This window comes from Toxotes jaculatrix, chromosome 19 (genome assembly GCF_017976425.1).
Source record: "Toxotes jaculatrix isolate fToxJac2 chromosome 19, fToxJac2.pri, whole genome shotgun sequence".
Lineage (NCBI taxonomy): Eukaryota > Metazoa > Chordata > Actinopteri > Toxotidae > Toxotes > Toxotes jaculatrix.
In genome coordinates, this window is record NC_054412.1 from 2,606,870 (window position 1) to 2,625,113 (window position 18,244).

Below are 18,244 nucleotides of genomic sequence, written 5' to 3' on the forward strand. Positions count from 1 at the left end.
TGAAAATACAAAGATTTTAGAGCCATGATAGTTTATCCATGATAGTTTTAACTGGTCCTTAAACGTCTCAGCAGCTGCAATATCACAAAGGACCCTAAGTTTATGATATAGTTATACGGTATTACGGTCTCATCACACTTTCCCCTAAATATTTATAGCTTTGCTGAGTCATTCACTCACAGTTGTGAGTTAGATGTAATTTACATTTTTCGGACAGTTCTCGAAGGCAGCATTTACGGTAACACTTTTTTTAATCACGTGCTTTGATTATTTTTGCTTCCTCATATTTGCATTTAAACGTTGTTGCTCACAATGTACTGACAATATTTCTATTACAGCGCATAACAGACAAATACTTCCCATGATTATAAATGAACATTTCATGTCGACCTCATCAGGCATGAACTACTTACCTCTAAGTCATGTTATACCATCTTACCATTTATGACAGCATTAGGTGGCATGTTGCCTCACCTGACGGATATTAACAACAAACTACAAATGGGAAAATTGTTCTTTTATTATTTATTGCTCCACATAATACAAAGTCATTCACCAACAAGTTGCTGACATCAATTCCCAATTTGATTTACAGTATAACAAATCTATGACAGGTCATCCCTGCCCCCCGGCAGTGGCTGGAGAACATTTGTGCGTTTCCACTTTCAGTTAATGCTACACATTCAAGAACAGGAACATTACAGAAGACAACAGACTTTTCATCATCACCATTATTGGTCCCAACAGAGTAACCTCTATAAACCAAGCTACTGGCTGTTTTCTAATTTCTCCCTTTTAACTTCCTAACTGGTCCCTTTTAAAGTTACCTACAGTTAAGTCTTTTACCCAGCTACCAACATATTTATTTCACTAATATCACATATTAAGGTTTCAATGCCCACCTCCATTTCACCTCCATGCAGCCTCCCCCTGCTCCTCTAGTTGGTTAACTGATGCACAGATACAGATGGTCTGTTTACCATCACGAACAAACAAACAAAAGATTCTCGCTGGTCCCAAAAACAACTGGTCAAGAAGAAGTTTTATGGAAATGTGTTTGTAGACATTAAAACACCTGCTGGTTGTTATGAATTACAGTAATTTTGCAGTGGATATGTGGATGAACAAACAAAGAGTGATGTGTGTAATTAGTGAAAAGCTTCATCATGTTACAACAGATTCAGTTATGTTGTGTTTTATATTAAAGTCGACTAACACCCCTTTAAGGACTAGGCTGTGTTTGACTGAAGAATGTGTTATGTGAGGAAAGAACATGAAGGTACCGTGTCTAACACTTATTGTTACTCTAACACTTTAACCATTTTTGCTACAAAACAGGCAGCACATGGATTTATCTGCCCAGTACGGTGGCCAGCAGGGCCATTCGGATGTACATGCCGTTCTCCGCCTGACGGAAATATGCTGCTCTTGGGTCTGTGTCCACCTCCACGCTACGAGAAAAGAGAGGAAAGCACAAAGGGATGTGACAAAGTCTTTCAGCTCTTCATGTGAGAAATTAACAAGTCTAAAATAATATACTATCTAAATCAACAGTGAAGTAATTCAGACAATTATAAAAGTATTTTTCAAACGGACGACACCTGAAATTTGCACTGGAACAGTTGCTTGCAAAAATGTAACCAGATCAAATATCACTATATTTACATGAAATTGTCTTATAGCTCCCAAAACACCCTCCGAATGTAACGATAAACCCCAAACTGACAAATAAGATCTGAACTGGAAAATTCAGGGGTTAAGTCGAATATTGTTTTGAATCATCTGATTCTGAGTAGGTCCTTACCTGATTTCATTGACTCTGGGCAGCGGATGCATCACTACCATCTTCTTTTTGGCCACAGTCATGATGTGAGGAGTGAGGATGAACTGACCAAAACACTGAGAGAAAAACAGCAGTGACACAGCCAATTGGATAAAAGATTCATAAAAGCATCGCGGTGCCTACCCTAATCCAGAAACACAAAATAAAGGCAGTTGGCAGTTGATGAGATGAAAATGAGTTCACTTACAGCTTTGTACTCCTCCTCAGAGGCAAACCTCTCCTTCTGGATCCTCGTCATGTAGAGGACGTCGGTCTCGGGCAGAGCTTCTTCGATACTCTCAAACTCCTCCTGCAAACAGGTAAAAATACATAATCCTTTTAATCTGGGATGACGATATATTTGTCAAACTCATATCATCTTCCAGGAACACATTAGAATGTTTGCATGTGAAGATGTTTAAACCTTCAGTGAAACACAAACGTGTCTGATTGTACTGAGCCTCCACCTGTTTGATGCCCTTTGAGGCCACATAGCTGATGATCTCTGCTGGCATGTGCAGGTTTTTGGGAGCCACATAGCGCAGGGTGATGCGGTACTGCGTCAGCAGTTTGGCGAGGGAATGAACTGTGCGGCCATGTTTGAGATCTCCAACCATGGTTATCTGACAGACAACACAAGAAAACACGAGTTATAACACACACACAGCTCTGTTCCAGTTTTCTAGGGACTAAAAGATGAGGATTTGAATCGACAGGAAAGTTTGTTGGTCCACACTCGTCCTTTTTGTCCCTCACCGTCATGCCGTTGACCGTCCCCAGTTCCTCCCTGATGGTGAACACGTCCAGCAGGGCCTGGGTTGGATGCTCCCCCACACCGTCTCCGGCGTTGATCACAGGCTTACGGCAATGACGAGATGCACTCTGAATGCCACAGAGTGAGATGAGTCACATGGAGACAACAACACTGAAAATCCTCATGACTGCTGTGAACAAGAGAATGTCCCTGAAGCTAAGCTAGCTTAAAGTCACGATACCCACCTCCACAGCTCCAGGCGTTGGGTGTCGGAGCACAAGAACATCAGCGTAGCAGCTCATGGTCTGAACAGAGTCGGCCAGCGATTCTCCTTTCTGTGTGGACGAGGTGGATTCACTGAAGTGGACGACTGAGCCGCCCAGACGCTGCATGGCCGCGGCGAAGGAGCTGCTGGTGCGAGTGCTGACCTCGTAGAACATAGATGCCATCACCTTACCCTGGACAGTAAGAAATAAAAAGCTACCTATTGAGTTGTGTGTGCAGAAGTCCAACACATGGTCACAGGAGTAAACTCACTTCCTTCTCAATAAACAAAGATGTTGTTGCTTCGATTCATGGTTTGGTATCTTGACATGCGGGGGTTAGTCTGCAGTTCTGTTCCTACCTTCAGGATTTCCAGGCTTCGCTCCTTCTGAACCATCAAACGCAAAGTGTGGGCAACATTGAAAAGATGTGAGATCTGAAACAAAGAGAAAACACACAAACTGAAAAACATCTCACAAATCAGACAATATTTTCTTATCTTGTAAATGAAAACAACTCAGGGACTTTTGTGTCATCTGATCTGTGGGCACCTGTTCTTTGCTGAACTGCCTGACGGACAGGATGTGCTGGCCAATCAGTGGGTGCAGAAAGGGAGATGTCTGGAAGTGGGACACCTGTCCAGCAGAAGTCTGACCCGGTCCTGACTGAGGGGACAGCAGCCTGGACAGAGGAGGAGGGTGGCTATAACCGTCACCAGCCCCGGCTGGTGGGAGCATGACCATCTCTACGGTAGGCAGAATGACACAGTGCACAAATTACTTCTATCAGTTAAATACAAAAAACTTAGCGTAAGCACTTCATAGCAAAAATCATTCCGCAATAAATATGTCAAGTCTCTAATGATACACTGATTTTAGAAAACGTTTTCATTTGTGACTGTTATACATAAGACAAACAAAGTCCAATCACAACTGTTGTTTACTCACTACATGTATACCCAATGGCATGATTGTGTAGTGGATGTCCCACAGCATTATGGGAGTTGCAGTACCTGGTGGTAGTCCAGGATCAGAGGCGCGGTGGATGCGGGGTGGCAGCAGATAGCGTCCCTCTCCTGCGGAGCGCCGAGGGCTTGGTGCTCGGGTTCGAACCAGGCCTTCACGAGGAGGAGTGGGGCGAGTGTGCTCCGGGGTCTGAACCACAGGAAATAGAGTTAATGCAATGTCTTAGGACATCGCATTAAAAACATCCAGTGGTTTCAAGTACAGTCTGGGCCTTAAGACTAATGTAGGATATCTGTTGTAATATTATTGTATTCACTTTTAATACCATAGGACTTTCTTTAAGAGGCTCAGGAGGGTGAATGGAAGCAGTGGGCCATGTCTTCACATCTTCACCATAACCTGGAGGTACCAACACCTGAGAGCGTGAGAGAGGGAGAGAGAGAGCTTTTGTAAGACAACAGTTTTTCCACCAACAGTTTACAGAAAACTTAAAAATGTGCATCAGTGTTAAACTTGTGTGTTTAGACGACCGTAGTAGTAAATGAAGAAATTAAGAGAGAAATTCCAGTAATAAAAGTATGATAAAAGTTAAATCCCTGATAGATGGAGCCCCACAAAGAGAGACTACAACAAATGAAACTGTGTGTGTGCACGACTACTGACCTGCCCATCGATGTAGGCCACCTCTCCTCGTAGAACCACACGGCGGACTTTACCCTTCACCTTCAGTCCTTGGAAAGGTGTCCACTTGGACTTAGTGAACTGCATGGCCTGAGGAATAACCCACTCCTGCTCCAAGTCCACCTGTAAGCAAAGAGCAGCTTCTCAAGTGACCAGAATCCAAGTCTGAGCATTGTTTGTCTGCCTCTGTATGAAGAACACACACGGCAGAAGAACACAAAACCAAGACAAAGTAATGGCTGTGTGTACCTCGACGTAGGTGTTTTCCTGGACAGGCAGGTTGAAGATCTTGCGTGGGTTGTCATAAAGACGTCTGACAATATCATCCAGAGTCAGACGTCCATCACTGACGGAGGTCAGCAGCAGGGGCAGCATCGTTTCCAGGCCGGGGTAACCAGGAGGAGGACGCTCACTGTTCTTCTCCTCGACAGAGTGAGGAGCTAACAAAGAATAATAAACATAACATTATCAAATGCATAAATACCAGATCCAGACTGGTTTCTGTGGATAGTGACTGAAACAGAATGAGCGACTACTCACCGTGGTCTGTGGCAAAGCAGTCGATAATGTCCAGGTTTTCCCAGAGCGCCTCCATGTCCTCACGGGTTCCCAGCATTGGTCGGACCTGTGCTCGTCCATCGCCGATCTCAGACACATTTTCCTCACACAGGAAGAGGTGATGAGGTGCCACCTCGCATGTGACCTGGATGCCCTTCTGCTTGGCAGCACGGATGATCAGGATCTGAAAGGAACAGATTAAAAAATACAATGATCCTCGTGGAGAAACTAGATCAGCAGAGCAGCAGAAAGGAACACGTTTTAAATAAATAAGAATTTTCAGACCATAAACTTAAATGGAGTTCAAGAAACAAACGCAAAACTAAAACCAAAACACAACAGAAAACAGTCGTTTACCTCCTCCTTCTTGGCCACGTGGCAGATGTGTACTGGTCGCTGGTAGAGCTGAGCCACCATCAGGATTGCGGCTACCGTCTGCTTCTCGGCGTGAGCTACAATGGGCATCTGCTTGGGCCAATTCTCAAAGTGCTTTAAGCAGAACCATACAGTTGGGTTAGTCCACAGGGTGGGAAACTAAGACAAACTTCCAGCTGTTCTTAATGTAGAAGCAGGTAAAGTGTCTTAGGAAGCTCCTATACTGGCCACTAACATATACTTTTTATATATATATATATATATGTGTGTGTGTTATGATAAAGTCGGTTCAGTGACTCATCCTACTTCCATCCACAGAGAGACATTGTCCATCTTGAGGGTGGAGTAGGTGTCGTTCAGGTACATCTTCAGGCCGGCAGCTTGGCTAGCGATGGACGGGAGGACGGCGGCATTGTCCGAAGCGGCGCCCACATACAGGGCGTAGTCACACCTACAGCCTGCTTTGGCCAGCTGATGATACAACACAACATAAAATGTACTATTGTTGGAGACAAATTCAAAACAAGGTATATTCAGGTATCACATTAACATTCTTCAGATGTAACAACACATTTAAATTCTGGGAGCACCTTCTGCACCAGAGCCAGAGTACTGGGATCTGTGATGGCCGGGGAGGTGTTGGGCATCGCACACACCATGGTCACCCCTCCTGCCAGAGCAGCTGCTGTACCAGAGGAGAAGTCCTCCTTATGTGTGGCACCGGGCTCCCGTAGATGAACATGGACGTCGATCAGGCCTGAAAATCAATCCCCAAACAAATATTTTACTGATTATGTTTCACCAGAGAGTAAGTTCTTTTTTTTTTCACACAAAAATTCTGCAGATGCCATAGCTTTTTGCAGTAACTGTTTTGTTTCACACCAGTGTAACTTTTTTTCCCCACAATAGTTTAGTCTGGCAGTGATGAGAATTTGACTATTGCCCTTCAAATGGTCCCAATCAGGCACAGCTTTATTTTGAAAGACAGAAGAACTAAATGTCTCAAAAACAATCCTCAAAGGTGACAAGCTGCACCAGTTGTTGGGGTCAATGGCAACATCTTTTTAACAACATCGTTTCATCTATTTTTGCAGTGCTGTCTAATTAGTTACCCTGTGACACATGACCTGACGTTTTAGAAGACAATACCAAAAGAAAAAATAAATAGTCTGTTAACATTTTGCAGCTGCAGACAAATGATCAGAGCTTTTATCACACATCAACCAACAAAAAGTTTCTCCTGCTTGTTGCAGTGACTCACCAGGGAGACGGACCAGTGTCTGGGATGTCATGCTGTCAATGTGAGTTTTCACTGGTGGAGTCCTACCGATCTGACGCAGAGCCTGAAACACATCAGGGTATTTTACTTATACTGAAGTTTTTGAAATACGCTACTGTGAGTTTTGCAGAACAAAAATCACATTTTTAAGGGATTTGTTTAATCGAAGTTGTCCATTTTAAGATCATTAAAAAAAAAACAAGACAACTTACCTGAACAAAGAGCTTAGTGCACTTGATATCAATGATGAGCGGGACAGAGTAGTCGATGGCCATGCGTCTTGTCCTGTAGCCTTTGGTGACAAAGGAGGAGAGCCTACGACCTCCACTGTTCCTCATGGAGAGGTTGATGACCAGGTCAAAGTGGTTTTCTTCCAGGTAGTTCATGATGCTGCGTTGTTTCTCCTTAGTGGGACATTCGCTGTCCTCCTCCTCAAATGGCCAATCGACTGCTGTCACCTGGAGAGGAGGAGTTAGACAACAGGGGTCAGAGACACAAGAAAAGGCACTTTTTGATGCTTTGAGATCATTATGTTTCAGCTGGTGAGTGAGAAGCATATTTTCCATTACCTTGACTCCGTGTTCGGTGTAGAAATCAGCAGTACCCAAACTGGCGTACAGGTCATAACCCAGAGACTCCAGAGCCTGCACGGTGGGCAGCAGCTCACTCTTGTTCTACAAAGAAAAAAAATCATATTAAGTTTATTACAGCTAGTGCATTTGACTTTATCTGAATAAAGTCATATTTTCTGGTAACACCTGCAAATAAAGTTATATGTAGAGCTACTATATATGTCAATATGCCGCTGACACAAAGTAAAAAAATCATCCTGTCAGCTTCCAACTGGATCACAATCTTCACATCTGCCAAATTACAAGCTTTCAGCTTTGAGAAATTCATCAGTGTATCCGTATTTTTATAGCAGACATCTCAGCAGGTGTGTAATGTCACATCATACATTTACCTTATAGCTGCCAATGGAGAGCAGGATGTTCTTCTTGGGGATCTTGAAGCCTGTAGAGAGCATGGCTTTGAGATAAGCCTCATATCTGTTCTCCCCAAAACAGGCGACCTCTCCAGTACTGGTCATCTCCACCCCGAGCACCACGTCAGCTCCAGCCAGCCGAGAGAATGAAAACTGAGGAACCTTTAGTACATGCGACACAGGGTTAGGAGGAGGCCATGACACAGAGCGGGCTGTAATGATTCGATCTTGTATTCTTGCGAAAACGAGTCATGATTAAAGTCGGCTTAGTTACCTTCACCCCTACAATCCCCTTTCCTCTCATTAGGCCCACAGGCTCTACGTCCTCCCCCATAATGGCCTGCGTTGCCAGGGCAACAAGGTCTACACCAAGGGTCTTGGATATGAAGGGGAAGGAGCGAGACACTCGGACGTTGCACTCGATCACCTTCAGTTGGTCATCCTGTTACAGAAACAGTATGTTATTGTGATGCAGGTAACAGTCTGATCTTTATGCTCCATTGTTTGATTGTTTTTTTTTTTAACTCAGCTGCAAACAGACCAGTTTAATGAAAACAATTAATGATAAGGAAAATATACCTACTACCAGTGTTTATTCAGTGATTCACATATAACTCAAAACATTTTTCACACCAACAACCAGTTTCTAAAACTCAGGGGGTGAGTTATATCAACATTCACACTGCAGAATGTCTCTCACCTTGGCGATCAGCTGCAGGTTGAAGGGTCCAGTGACCTGCAGCTCCTGGCCGATGGCGTGGACGATCATCTTGATCCTTTCGATGGTCTTCTGATTGAGATCCTGAGGTGGCGTCACCAGTGTGGCATCGCCGGAGTGAACGCCAGCGTTCTCCACGTGTTCAGACACCGCAATGGCCATCACGACCCCGTCACAAGCCACGGCGTCCACGTCTATCTCCTGGAAAATGCAAAAACAGTACCAGACATATTTAACTTCTTCTGCTGTTAAAGCTTTTAACCACAATAAATGATTCTGATCTGATCTTAGAGCTCATATTCAACCACTATGGGTCTTTTTTATTCTCAAACCTTGGCCTCCTGTATGAATTTGGAGATGACAACAGGATGTTCCTTGGACACAGCTACAGCATTACTCAGGTATTTCTCGAGGTCGCTGTCACTGTAGGCCACGTTCATGGCTGCTCCGCTGAGAACGTAGGAGGGACGAACGAGGCAGGGGTATCCCACTGTCTCACAAAACTTCACAGCAGACTGGAGAAAAAGAGGAAATGGGAAAGATGTGAAAACTGGGAAACATCTTTTCAAAGCACAGACTTGTCCCCTTGTCTTGGGATTTGAGATATTTTGTCATGTCTATTCTGATATAAACCCAGTCCGCTGTACCTCAGTGTCAGAGAGCTCCTTCCACTGTGGCTGGCTGATGCTAATGGTGTCCAGCATTCGGGAAAACTTGAACCGGTTCTCAGCACAGTCAATAAACTCTGGTGACGTTCCCAAGATGCGACATTGCTGACGGTGCAGCGACATGGCGATGTTGTTGGGCAGCTGACCTCCCATAGACAGGATCACTCCCTCTGGGTTTTCCCTCTCATAGATGTCCATCACCACCTGGAATATGTACAAGACACTTATACATCCACAAACTACATGGGGGTAAGACAAAATCACAAACACCTGAAAAGTTATTTCTTATCTGACACAATCTATCTGACATCCTGTTTCTCAAGTATAAACCTGAACGTTTAAAAGAAGACACGGAGCAGTAAAGTGGAAGAGGTTTACCTCAAAGGAGATTTCATCAAAGTAGAGGCGGTCACACATGTCGTAGTCTGTGCTGACCGTCTCAGGGTTGTAGTTCACCATGATGGTCTTATAACCCATCTGCAATAAACGGGGCAACATGTTTAAATATTAATTTTGGAGTATTTGGTTTGGCTTCAAAGTGAAAAAAAAAAAAAAAATCACATAATCAATCACATAGAAACTTACAAACCGAACTGGTCATGATAAGTAAATCAAATGATATTTTCATTTTTCTTTATTAAAAACTGATCACAAACCAACCAGTGTGATAAAACATTCTCTCTGCAGCTGATACACATATAACTTCAGGAAACAACAGTTACTACCCCTCAGTGTTATTTCAGTCACTAATGTTCACAGTTCCACTAAAGAATGAGATCATGTTGGACTTACCTTCCTGAGCTCTGTGATGCACCCCACTGCGCACCAGTCAAACTCCACGCTGCTGCCGATGCGGTACACACCGGAGCCGATCACCATGACGTGCTGATCGCTGAAGCTCAGGTCGTTTTCTGTACCGTGGTAGGTCAGGTACAGGTAGTTTGTGTGGGCGGGCCATTCAGCCGCCACCGTGTCGATCTGCTTCACTACAGGTAGGATGGACCAATCGTGACGCAGCTTTCTCACTGCCAGCTCAGTGCTGTGAAAGAAAAAAAAAGATTTGCTGATTGATGGCAAAATTATAACAGTCCAGAAAAAAAAAAAACCAGGATGAAATAAAGTTCAGGAAAAAAATCAGCGTTTCAGCTGCCTGATCAGGAGACATTACTCCTTTACAGGAGAAGACTTCACAGTTTCTGATACCAAACGACTGCTACTTCTGGCTTAAATTTGATTTTATCATGTGTGCCAAAGTCTGTATTGACTTTCCAACCCACCTCTGTACAGCCAGTGCTATCTGCTTGTCTGAGAAGCCCAGCTGCTTGGCCTTTCGCATCACCTCTGGAGGCATGGTGCTCTCATCCTGGTAGAAAGGGCGAGGTTGATGCAAAATGTCACAGAGAAGAAAACTGCTTCTTTTCCAAGGTGTTTACCTTTTATTGGTCTCACCTGGTTGTAGGTTTCCAGCACTCGCTCGTGGTCAGCGATGTTCTTCATCTTGTGCAGGAACCAGCGGTCGATCTTTGTGAGCTCGTACAGCTGGTCCACCGTGTAGCCGGCTCTGAGCGCCGCCGCCAACACAAAGATACGCTTGTCTGTGGGAGTCTGCAACTCCTGGTGAGCAGAAAGGGCAAGAGCAAGGAATGATTTAGCGCTCTGAGTGAGATAAATAACTTTCAGAACTAGATAGTAACAGCAAATATATTTTTTATGACGACATTCATATCTATATCTCAGTCCATCATAAACTGTATCATTACCAGCTATTATCAGCCTGACAGTACAAACAACCAAAACAGAAAACTGAGGAGAAATACAAAGTGATTATTTTTATTTATTTATTTTTTGTTTACCTGTTCAGAGACGGGTTTGATAGTGTGGTCAAAGCCAACACAGTTCTCATCCACCATCCTCAGAGCTTTTTGGAAGGCCTCCTCAAAGCTTCGGCCAATAGCCATCACCTCACCTGTCGAGGAAAGTATTCAAGCACTGAACATAATATCAGATACATTACATAACACAGCTGATAGAGCTGAGGCACTGTGTATTCACTGCCCAGCCTCTGTGTTGTTTCTGTGAGCTGTCCTTTCGATATGTAAGACACAGATTGTGAACTAGCTTGTGACTCACTGACAGACTCACTCATTCCCATGTGTTGGTGAAGACCTTCTAGTTGCCATCGTTACTGCAGTCTTATAATATCAGGCAAGATCTTGTCAAAAACTCATTTCTAAAAGCACACGATTAAAGAACCAGCTCTTACCAACACTCTTCATCGAGCTGCCGATCTTGGTGGAAACCCTGAGGAACTTGCTGAGATCCCAGCGAGGCACCTTCACCACACAGTAGTCCAAACTGGGCTCAAAGTTTGCTGTTGTCGAGTTGGTAACAGAGTTCCTGCAGAAAATACAGAATTTTCACTACTGAATCCCCAGATGAGTGAGTGTTAAAAAGAAAACACCACAGACAAAAACAAACTTTAGCTTAATTGGTCTTTCAGTAACAACATTTTTATTCAACAAAATAATTCCAAACCAACACTAAACTTCAACACTCGCAGCTAAAGACACTGACGATCTATGATGACGTACTTGAGTTGTGGCAGCGGGATCCCCAGGCCAAGTTTAGCTGCTACGTAGGCCAGAGGATAACCTGTCGCCTTACTGGCCAGGGCCGAACTCCGCGACAGACGGGCATTCACCTCGATGATGTAGTACTGCACAAACATCACATACACAGGTTGTAGAAAACTCTGCGTGTGTGTGTGTGTGTTTGCTTCTGTCCTTGTGGGAACTTGCCTGTGTGTATGTGTTTATGGACCACAAAGACCAATTTCTTTGTGTTTTCAAACTATTGTGTGCATATCTTCACGTGTGTACCTGTTCAGATTCGGGGTTGAGAGCGTACTGGATGTTACACTCTCCCACGATGCCAAGGTGCCTGATGACTTTGATGGCTGTGTTCCTTAGCATGTTGTACTCGCGATCATTCAGCGTCTGACTGGGCGCCACCACGATGGACTCCCCAGTATGGATGCCCAGAGGGTCAATATTCTCCATATTACACACCTAAACAAGACGAAACTACTATTATATAACAATCTAGGCTAAGACCAAGTGGTAATCATACTATCCACATACAAGGAACAATGACCTGGTGATACTTTTCACTGTTAGATATGATAAAATTTCATGACTCTAAATCTGGAACTTGTTCAGCTTACTCATAATTCTGATTTAGAAATCGACCTCCATGCAGACATCACCTGTGAATGTTTCATTACACTTAATAACACGTATGTCTTCTTTACTCACAGTGACACAGTTATCATAGGCGTCGCGGACCACCTCGTACTCGATCTCCTTCCAGCCTTTCAGGGATTTGTCCACCAGTACCTGGGAGGTGTGTGCAAAGGCTGACGTCACCAGAGCGGTTAACTCCTCTTTGTTGTTGGCAAATCCGGATCCCAGACCACCGAGAGCGAATGCTGAACGAACCAGGACGGGGTAGCCTAAACGTTCTGCAGCAGCCACTGCCTAAGAAAGGCAAAAAAACAAAAAACAAAACGGAAGCCATGTTTTGGTGGAATTGGGATAAAGAATCTGGGTTGCTTGTTTCATGTTGTCATGTCTCCTCACCTGCTCCACAGACAGTGCTGCTTCACTAGGAGCAACATGCTCATTGATCTCTTCCATTTTCTCCACAAAGATCTTCCTGTCCTCAGTCATCTCGATGGAGGCCACCGGTGTTCCCAGAACCTTTACTTTATACTTCTCCAGGACACCAAGCTTCGTCAGCTCCACGCCACAGTTCAGAGCGGTCTGACCACCGAAGGTCAGCAGAACACCGTCCGGACGTTCATTTTTTATTACCTGTGGCAATGAAATGAAGAGAAAGACATGTTGCTTTCATACCACATGCAGATATTGCCTAAACAACCCCAAACCAAAAATCTGGCATTTTGTAAGATGAAATCTGAGGTCACATTTTCTACTGCTGATAATTCGTACCTGAGTGACATAATCCGGAGTGATGGGCAGGAAGTAGACTTTGTCAGCCAGGCCTTTGGAAGTCTGGACAGTGGCGATGTTAGGGTTGATCAGCACAGTCTGGATGTTCTCTTCCTTCAGAGCCTTAATAGCCTGGAAAACAAAACAAAATAGTATCAGTTGGAATACTAACCAAGTGGGCTTCAAGTCTTCAAAATGTTCATTACATTTAGGACAGAAACAGTAGAATGCAAATTTTTGGACTTTTCTATCCATTTTATAGATTTTATCTCTATAACTCTAGCACTATCAGAACAGCTTAACTACAGACCTGGGAGCCGGAGTAGTCAAACTCTCCAGCTTGGCCGATGGACAGTCCTCCAGAGCCCAGGATGAGGACCTTCCTGGGTCGGCATACCTCTTCAGGCTTCAGGGAACCCGGGAAGGTGAGGTGATCCATGAGACGCTGCTTCACTGGAAAAATCACATTTTAATGTTTTCACTTTGTTGTGTTCCCTGTTCATAGAATTACTGTAACACATGTCTTTTGTACAAGTAAAGTACAAAACAATACTGAACACAAAAACTACACAACAACAAATGCATTGATTTTAACAAGATAACAAGCCAGGTATACATAACACTGTCTTCTCTAAGGAAGCCCAAACACAATCAAGGCATACTTTAACCTACAGATAGAAAGAACGTGTCTGAGAAATAATCTGTTTTACATATGAAGCTGAAATACGGGAATAAAAAATGCACTTAAAAAACACTGAAATTGTTTTTACCTGATTTTGTAGCGCTGCCCTCCTTATGGTCTCTCACGGTTTCAAGGAAGACATCAAACAAGCTGACCAGATCTGTGGGGCCGGCCATGTGCTCCGGGTGGAACTGAACACTGGAAAAAGCCATCACAAGGATTTAATCACCTCTCATTCACCAACGAGCCATCTGACCAACTAAAGTCTGGCATCTCTGGTGTGTATCATCCCATCACCCAGTGTTTCTAAGCACATTACCTGAACACAGGTTGTGTGTTGTGTACGATGCCCTCGTTGGTGTGATCATTGGCATTGGTAAAGAGAACGTCCCAGTCTTTTGGCAGGGTCCTGGGGTCGACAGCAAACCCGTGGTTTTGACTGGTGATGAAGCAGCGATCTGTTCCCTTGTGGATGCACGGCTGGTTGTGGCCACGGTTACCGTACCTGAATAACAAAGTAAAAGCAAAAAAAATGATTGGATCTCTTTGGTGAAAAGCATTCAGTGTCATCTAGAACATTAATTTGCACTTATCCTACAGCCCTAAAGGGAAGCCCTGTGAACTATCTTTAATTTGAATTTCACTCCCACAACCGTGTTGTCTGTCCAAGTGTCACAAAATTCCAGCAGGCTAATGGGAACATTCCCTGCCCATCCTGACCTTCAAACAGAGCCTGATAAACCATCAGTGGAGTCTCAGGGGAACAAAAACTCTCTAACCCCCGAGGAGTTTCACAGTGAGGAGCTGACCGCCCTGTCTTGTGTGTTGGATTGTTTGTCTAGTCTTTGTCATAACACGGCTGGTCAGTCCAACACTCCGGTGCTCATACAGAGGAGCCCAGACTGCTGAGAACAGCAAAAATCTGCATTTCACATCACAACTCTCCCAAAGAAAGTGTGTGGGGGTGAATGCCTGTGTTTCTAGAGACTGCAAGAGAGTTTTGAAGAGGTTCCCTGGCTCAGGTCACTGGGGGAACATTTCGGTCTTTGTACTGTTCCAAAAGATCTTCCAGACATGAGTACAGGCTGCTAAAATGCTCCAATTTAAATCCAATGCTTGTTTAAAGGTTTATTGACTAATCACACTGATTACAAACTGAGGAAAGTGCACAGTTGCAGCAGACTGTGATAAAAAACTGTGATTTCAGAAAAAAATTCAGAGCCTTAAGAGTGTTTCTAATCCTTGTGAATTTAAATGATCTTTTGGTGTATGCAAGTGTTTTAATGTTAATGGAGTTACTGACTTCATCTTGTAGGTCTTTGCTCCAATGACCAAAGAGAGCAACTGGTGTCCAAGGCAGATACCGAAAACTGGCTTTGGGCGATCCACGCAGACCACCTTCTTCACGTTGTTGATGGTGGCCTGACAGAGCTGAGGATCCCCGGGGCCGTTACTGATGAACAAACCATCAAAATCTAGACAAGGAAAAAAAAAACAATACGAGTAATGCCTCTGCTCCCACTGATAAAAGGCTGTCGACATGTGCCAAAATTCTCTGATCCGTAAGTGTTTGCCACGCTGAACTTTCAGAAAGAGAAATTCCCTCCACCCAGCTGATGGGGTGGCTGTAGCTCAGATGATAAGAGTGGGTCAGCCATTAACTGCTAATATTGGTATGTGCAAGTGCTAGAATATGTTTAGCTCCTCAATGAACAGACTTAGTGGTTCATGTCTAACACTGGATATAACACATCAAAATCTAATACATGAGTAACAATAGCAGAGTGTTACTGACCTGTACTGTCCAATGGATGGTCCCAGGGTACGACAGTTACACAGGCTCCCCTCTCAGCAAGGCAGCGGATCTGGTTGTACTTGATGCCGCAGTCCACCGCTGTGATTCGCAGACTACCACTGGGGTTGAACACTCTGGGCTCCTGAACACAGTCAAAGGAAATGGAAACAGAAGACAGAGAAATGGCAAAGAATTAAAAAAATTGTGCAGGGCTTGTCACAAGTTCTGGGTTTTTAATTTGAAAGGGTTTCATCCACCTTCTCTATTAGTAGAGACTTTGTTTCCTGTTGTGAGTCAGTAACTATATTGTAATGTGGTTGGGTTACCTTCATGGAGACCTCCTGGACCAAGTTCCTCTGGTCAGGGTTATCAAAAGGAATACTGTCCTCAGGAGTCCCATCCACCACCAGCTTCCCCAGCATGGTACCCTTCTCTCTGATCTTTTTGGTCAGACGGCGGGTGTCAACGCCTGGAGTGCATGGAAAATATGCCCCAACAAAAACCAAAAGTTGTTGTTGGAGTAACACATAACTGTTTAAACTCAAAGCTTTTGTACAGGTATCTGAGTGTTTTGTACATCACTTCATAAATCAGATGCCAGTGGAGTTATAAACCAAACACTTATCCACATTTATTTTTGATATTAAATAGTCTGTAAAGTATGTATTTTTTCTGTTGGGAAAGTTGTCACACCTACGTTTCCACACCACTTCCTCATCTATCTTATCTATATATAGTTTTTAAACAAACTTTATTACCTCTTTAAATGTACATTTTCTGACCTTGTAATCCAGGAACGCCTTGCTCTTTGAGCCACTGATCCAGTGATTTGACTGAACTCCAGTGGCTGGGACTTTCTGACAGCTCTCCAATAATCAGAGCAGCAGCGTGGACCTTGGACGACTCAAACCACTGAGCAAGATGACAACAAGTAAACACATGTTGGTGAGAGCCTTTTTCCATTTCTTTTATTTAGCCCTCTACTGCTCATCAACATCCCCAACACAAGTCTGCGAATCACCTGTGACCTTGAGATTTAACTGAATTTGACTAAAACCTAAAATAGCTGCTCACCTTGCTCAGTCCAAACTCCCCCTCCTCATCCTTTGGCACCCCATAGTTGCCAACCAAGGGATAAGTGAGGGTCAGCAGCTGGCAGCGGTAGGATGGGTCAGTGAGAGCCTCGGGGTAGCCCACCATACCTGTCTGAAACACTGGGCACACAAAATATTCATCAGTGCATGATCCACACATACATGTCCGCCACATTCATGCCTGGCCACAAAGCTTTTGGAGTACTACTCTGCATGAAACATACATTTAAACACCAGAGTATTTTGCGTTTCGTTTGTTCCACCAAACTACGCTGAAAATCCCGTCACTTTAATACAATTTTACTCATCGGCACAAGTGCACGCAACATAGAGGAATGTTTGGCAGTGAACAAAACCAGTATTGCCTAATCTTTGAGTCGGCATTCCTCCACCACGCGGCATTTATTGCAACAGTTCAACTTTAAAAAAAGTTGTTCCCTTGCCATACCCTCTTACACACATTCCTTTGCCAAAACAAACCACAGGTGATGAGGTCGCAAGCAGAGTTGTAATGATACTAAGATTACATGTTGCGTGATGTTTCATGTGCACACGGGGTTTAGAAGAGGATGTCAAATGCCATGTGGCGTATAGACGCATACCAAATGACAACGTTAGCTAACGCAATCTTTAACTGACAGGAGTTTGAATACAGTTTGGTGACACGTACCTATGTGGAGAGGGGAAGGGCAGGTTATCGGGGTTTGGCGCTTTACAATTCAGATCCCTGAGCATCGTGGCATATTAAGGTAACGGACATTCAAACGGCCAAAACAAATACATAAAACAACAACTCTGATCTAAAGTTAACTGCTTACACGTGGATTTGTTTGAGCTGAAATAAAGCGCAGTGATAAATCTGCGAAAACTTTAAAGTACTTACCAACTTCTCCCGACACTGACACATTTGCACCAAAGAGGCGACCCCTGAACGTCGCCCCGTCTTCCAGTATCAAGGTTGCCATGTTTGCCATTTTTTTTTCCACAGACAGCTAATGCTAACGACGTTTACCGGAGAGCTGAGGAATGTTTTCGATCGATGATGAGCTCCGGTCTTCCACGTGAAACTCACGCCGCGAGGGCAAAAGATGCAGATGAGACGAAAAATAAAACTACCGGCGAACACAGATTTGACGCCGAGCGCGGTCTGCCAGCGACTTGACGACTCCGGTGTAAACTAGGCAACAATAAAACGAAAAAGCGATTTTGGTGAAATACTTTGCGGGAAAGACGAACGAGAAGACGGGGGCAAAGTGTTCCACACGCCGCCAGCAGTGTGGAAGACGGCCTGCGAGCTGGGCCGGTAAATTTGACGCAGTGACACGGCGCGTTTCCTTTGAGATACTTCATAATAAAAGCCACACTGTGCACACACGAGGGGCAATTGAACCAGTAAATGATTGGATGTGCCCAAGGATGAAAGTGCCCAAAGAGTCAGGGACACAAACATGCACAGGATGACAAAAGAGAGAAGCAAAACAACAAAAAGACACTAGACTAAAGAAACATATACAATGATCACAGAGAGGCACTAAACAAGTACAAAGACACAAAAAATTCCCAAGAGACACAGAATTACTACAATGAGACACAA

At 44.1% G+C, this 18,244-nt stretch overlaps 1 protein-coding gene across 2 annotated transcripts; it reads right to left on the reverse strand.

Annotated features, from left to right (window-relative positions):
• Nucleotides 1–510: 510 nt before the first annotated feature.
• On the reverse strand, nucleotides 511–17,916 carry cad (carbamoyl-phosphate synthetase 2, aspartate transcarbamylase, and dihydroorotase). 2 transcript variants are annotated; one of them, XM_041064344.1, is made up of 44 exons: nucleotides 17,534–17,916; nucleotides 16,631–16,770; nucleotides 16,339–16,468; nucleotides 15,883–16,025; nucleotides 15,557–15,698; nucleotides 15,065–15,236; nucleotides 14,081–14,266; nucleotides 13,850–13,959; nucleotides 13,390–13,532; nucleotides 13,080–13,211; nucleotides 12,708–12,941; nucleotides 12,384–12,605; nucleotides 11,949–12,137; nucleotides 11,661–11,785; nucleotides 11,333–11,466; nucleotides 10,923–11,035; nucleotides 10,519–10,683; nucleotides 10,347–10,432; nucleotides 9,862–10,108; nucleotides 9,448–9,546; nucleotides 9,049–9,273; nucleotides 8,734–8,916; nucleotides 8,384–8,602; nucleotides 7,958–8,125; nucleotides 7,663–7,845; nucleotides 7,268–7,372; nucleotides 6,911–7,156; nucleotides 6,681–6,762; nucleotides 6,010–6,176; nucleotides 5,726–5,890; nucleotides 5,402–5,533; nucleotides 5,027–5,228; nucleotides 4,736–4,926; nucleotides 4,469–4,609; nucleotides 4,131–4,220; nucleotides 3,853–3,994; nucleotides 3,392–3,585; nucleotides 3,202–3,276; nucleotides 2,822–3,034; nucleotides 2,579–2,704; nucleotides 2,290–2,445; nucleotides 2,031–2,132; nucleotides 1,805–1,899; nucleotides 511–1,451 (listed from the first exon to the last, which is right to left on the reverse strand). In XM_041064344.1, the coding sequence occupies exons 1-44, from the start codon at nucleotides 17,622–17,624 to the stop codon at nucleotides 1,352–1,354; spliced, it is 6,705 nt and encodes a 2,234-aa protein (XP_040920278.1). In that variant the 5' UTR covers nucleotides 17,625–17,916; the 3' UTR covers nucleotides 511–1,351. The 2 variants fall into 2 exon arrangements, with proteins under 2 accessions (XP_040920278.1, XP_040920277.1); XM_041064343.1 differs by having other exon boundaries at nucleotides 4,122–4,220.
• Nucleotides 17,917–18,244: the final 328 nt, after the last annotated feature.

What these genes read in the sequence shown, in the direction of transcription:
- cad (XM_041064343.1), bottom strand. Translation starts at nt 17,624, where the DNA reads ATGGCAAACATGGCAACCTTGATACTGGAAGACGGGGCGACGTTCAGG. An exon ending in CTCCGGATTATGTCACTCAG is followed by an intron (nt 12,942 to 13,079) that starts GTACGAATTATC and finishes TCATTGCCACAG; the next exon opens with GTAATAAAAAATGAACGTCC. An exon ending in CCTATGATAACTGTGTCACT is followed by an intron (nt 12,138 to 12,383) that starts GTGAGTAAAGAA and finishes CGTCTTGTTTAG; the next exon opens with GTGTGTAATATGGAGAATAT.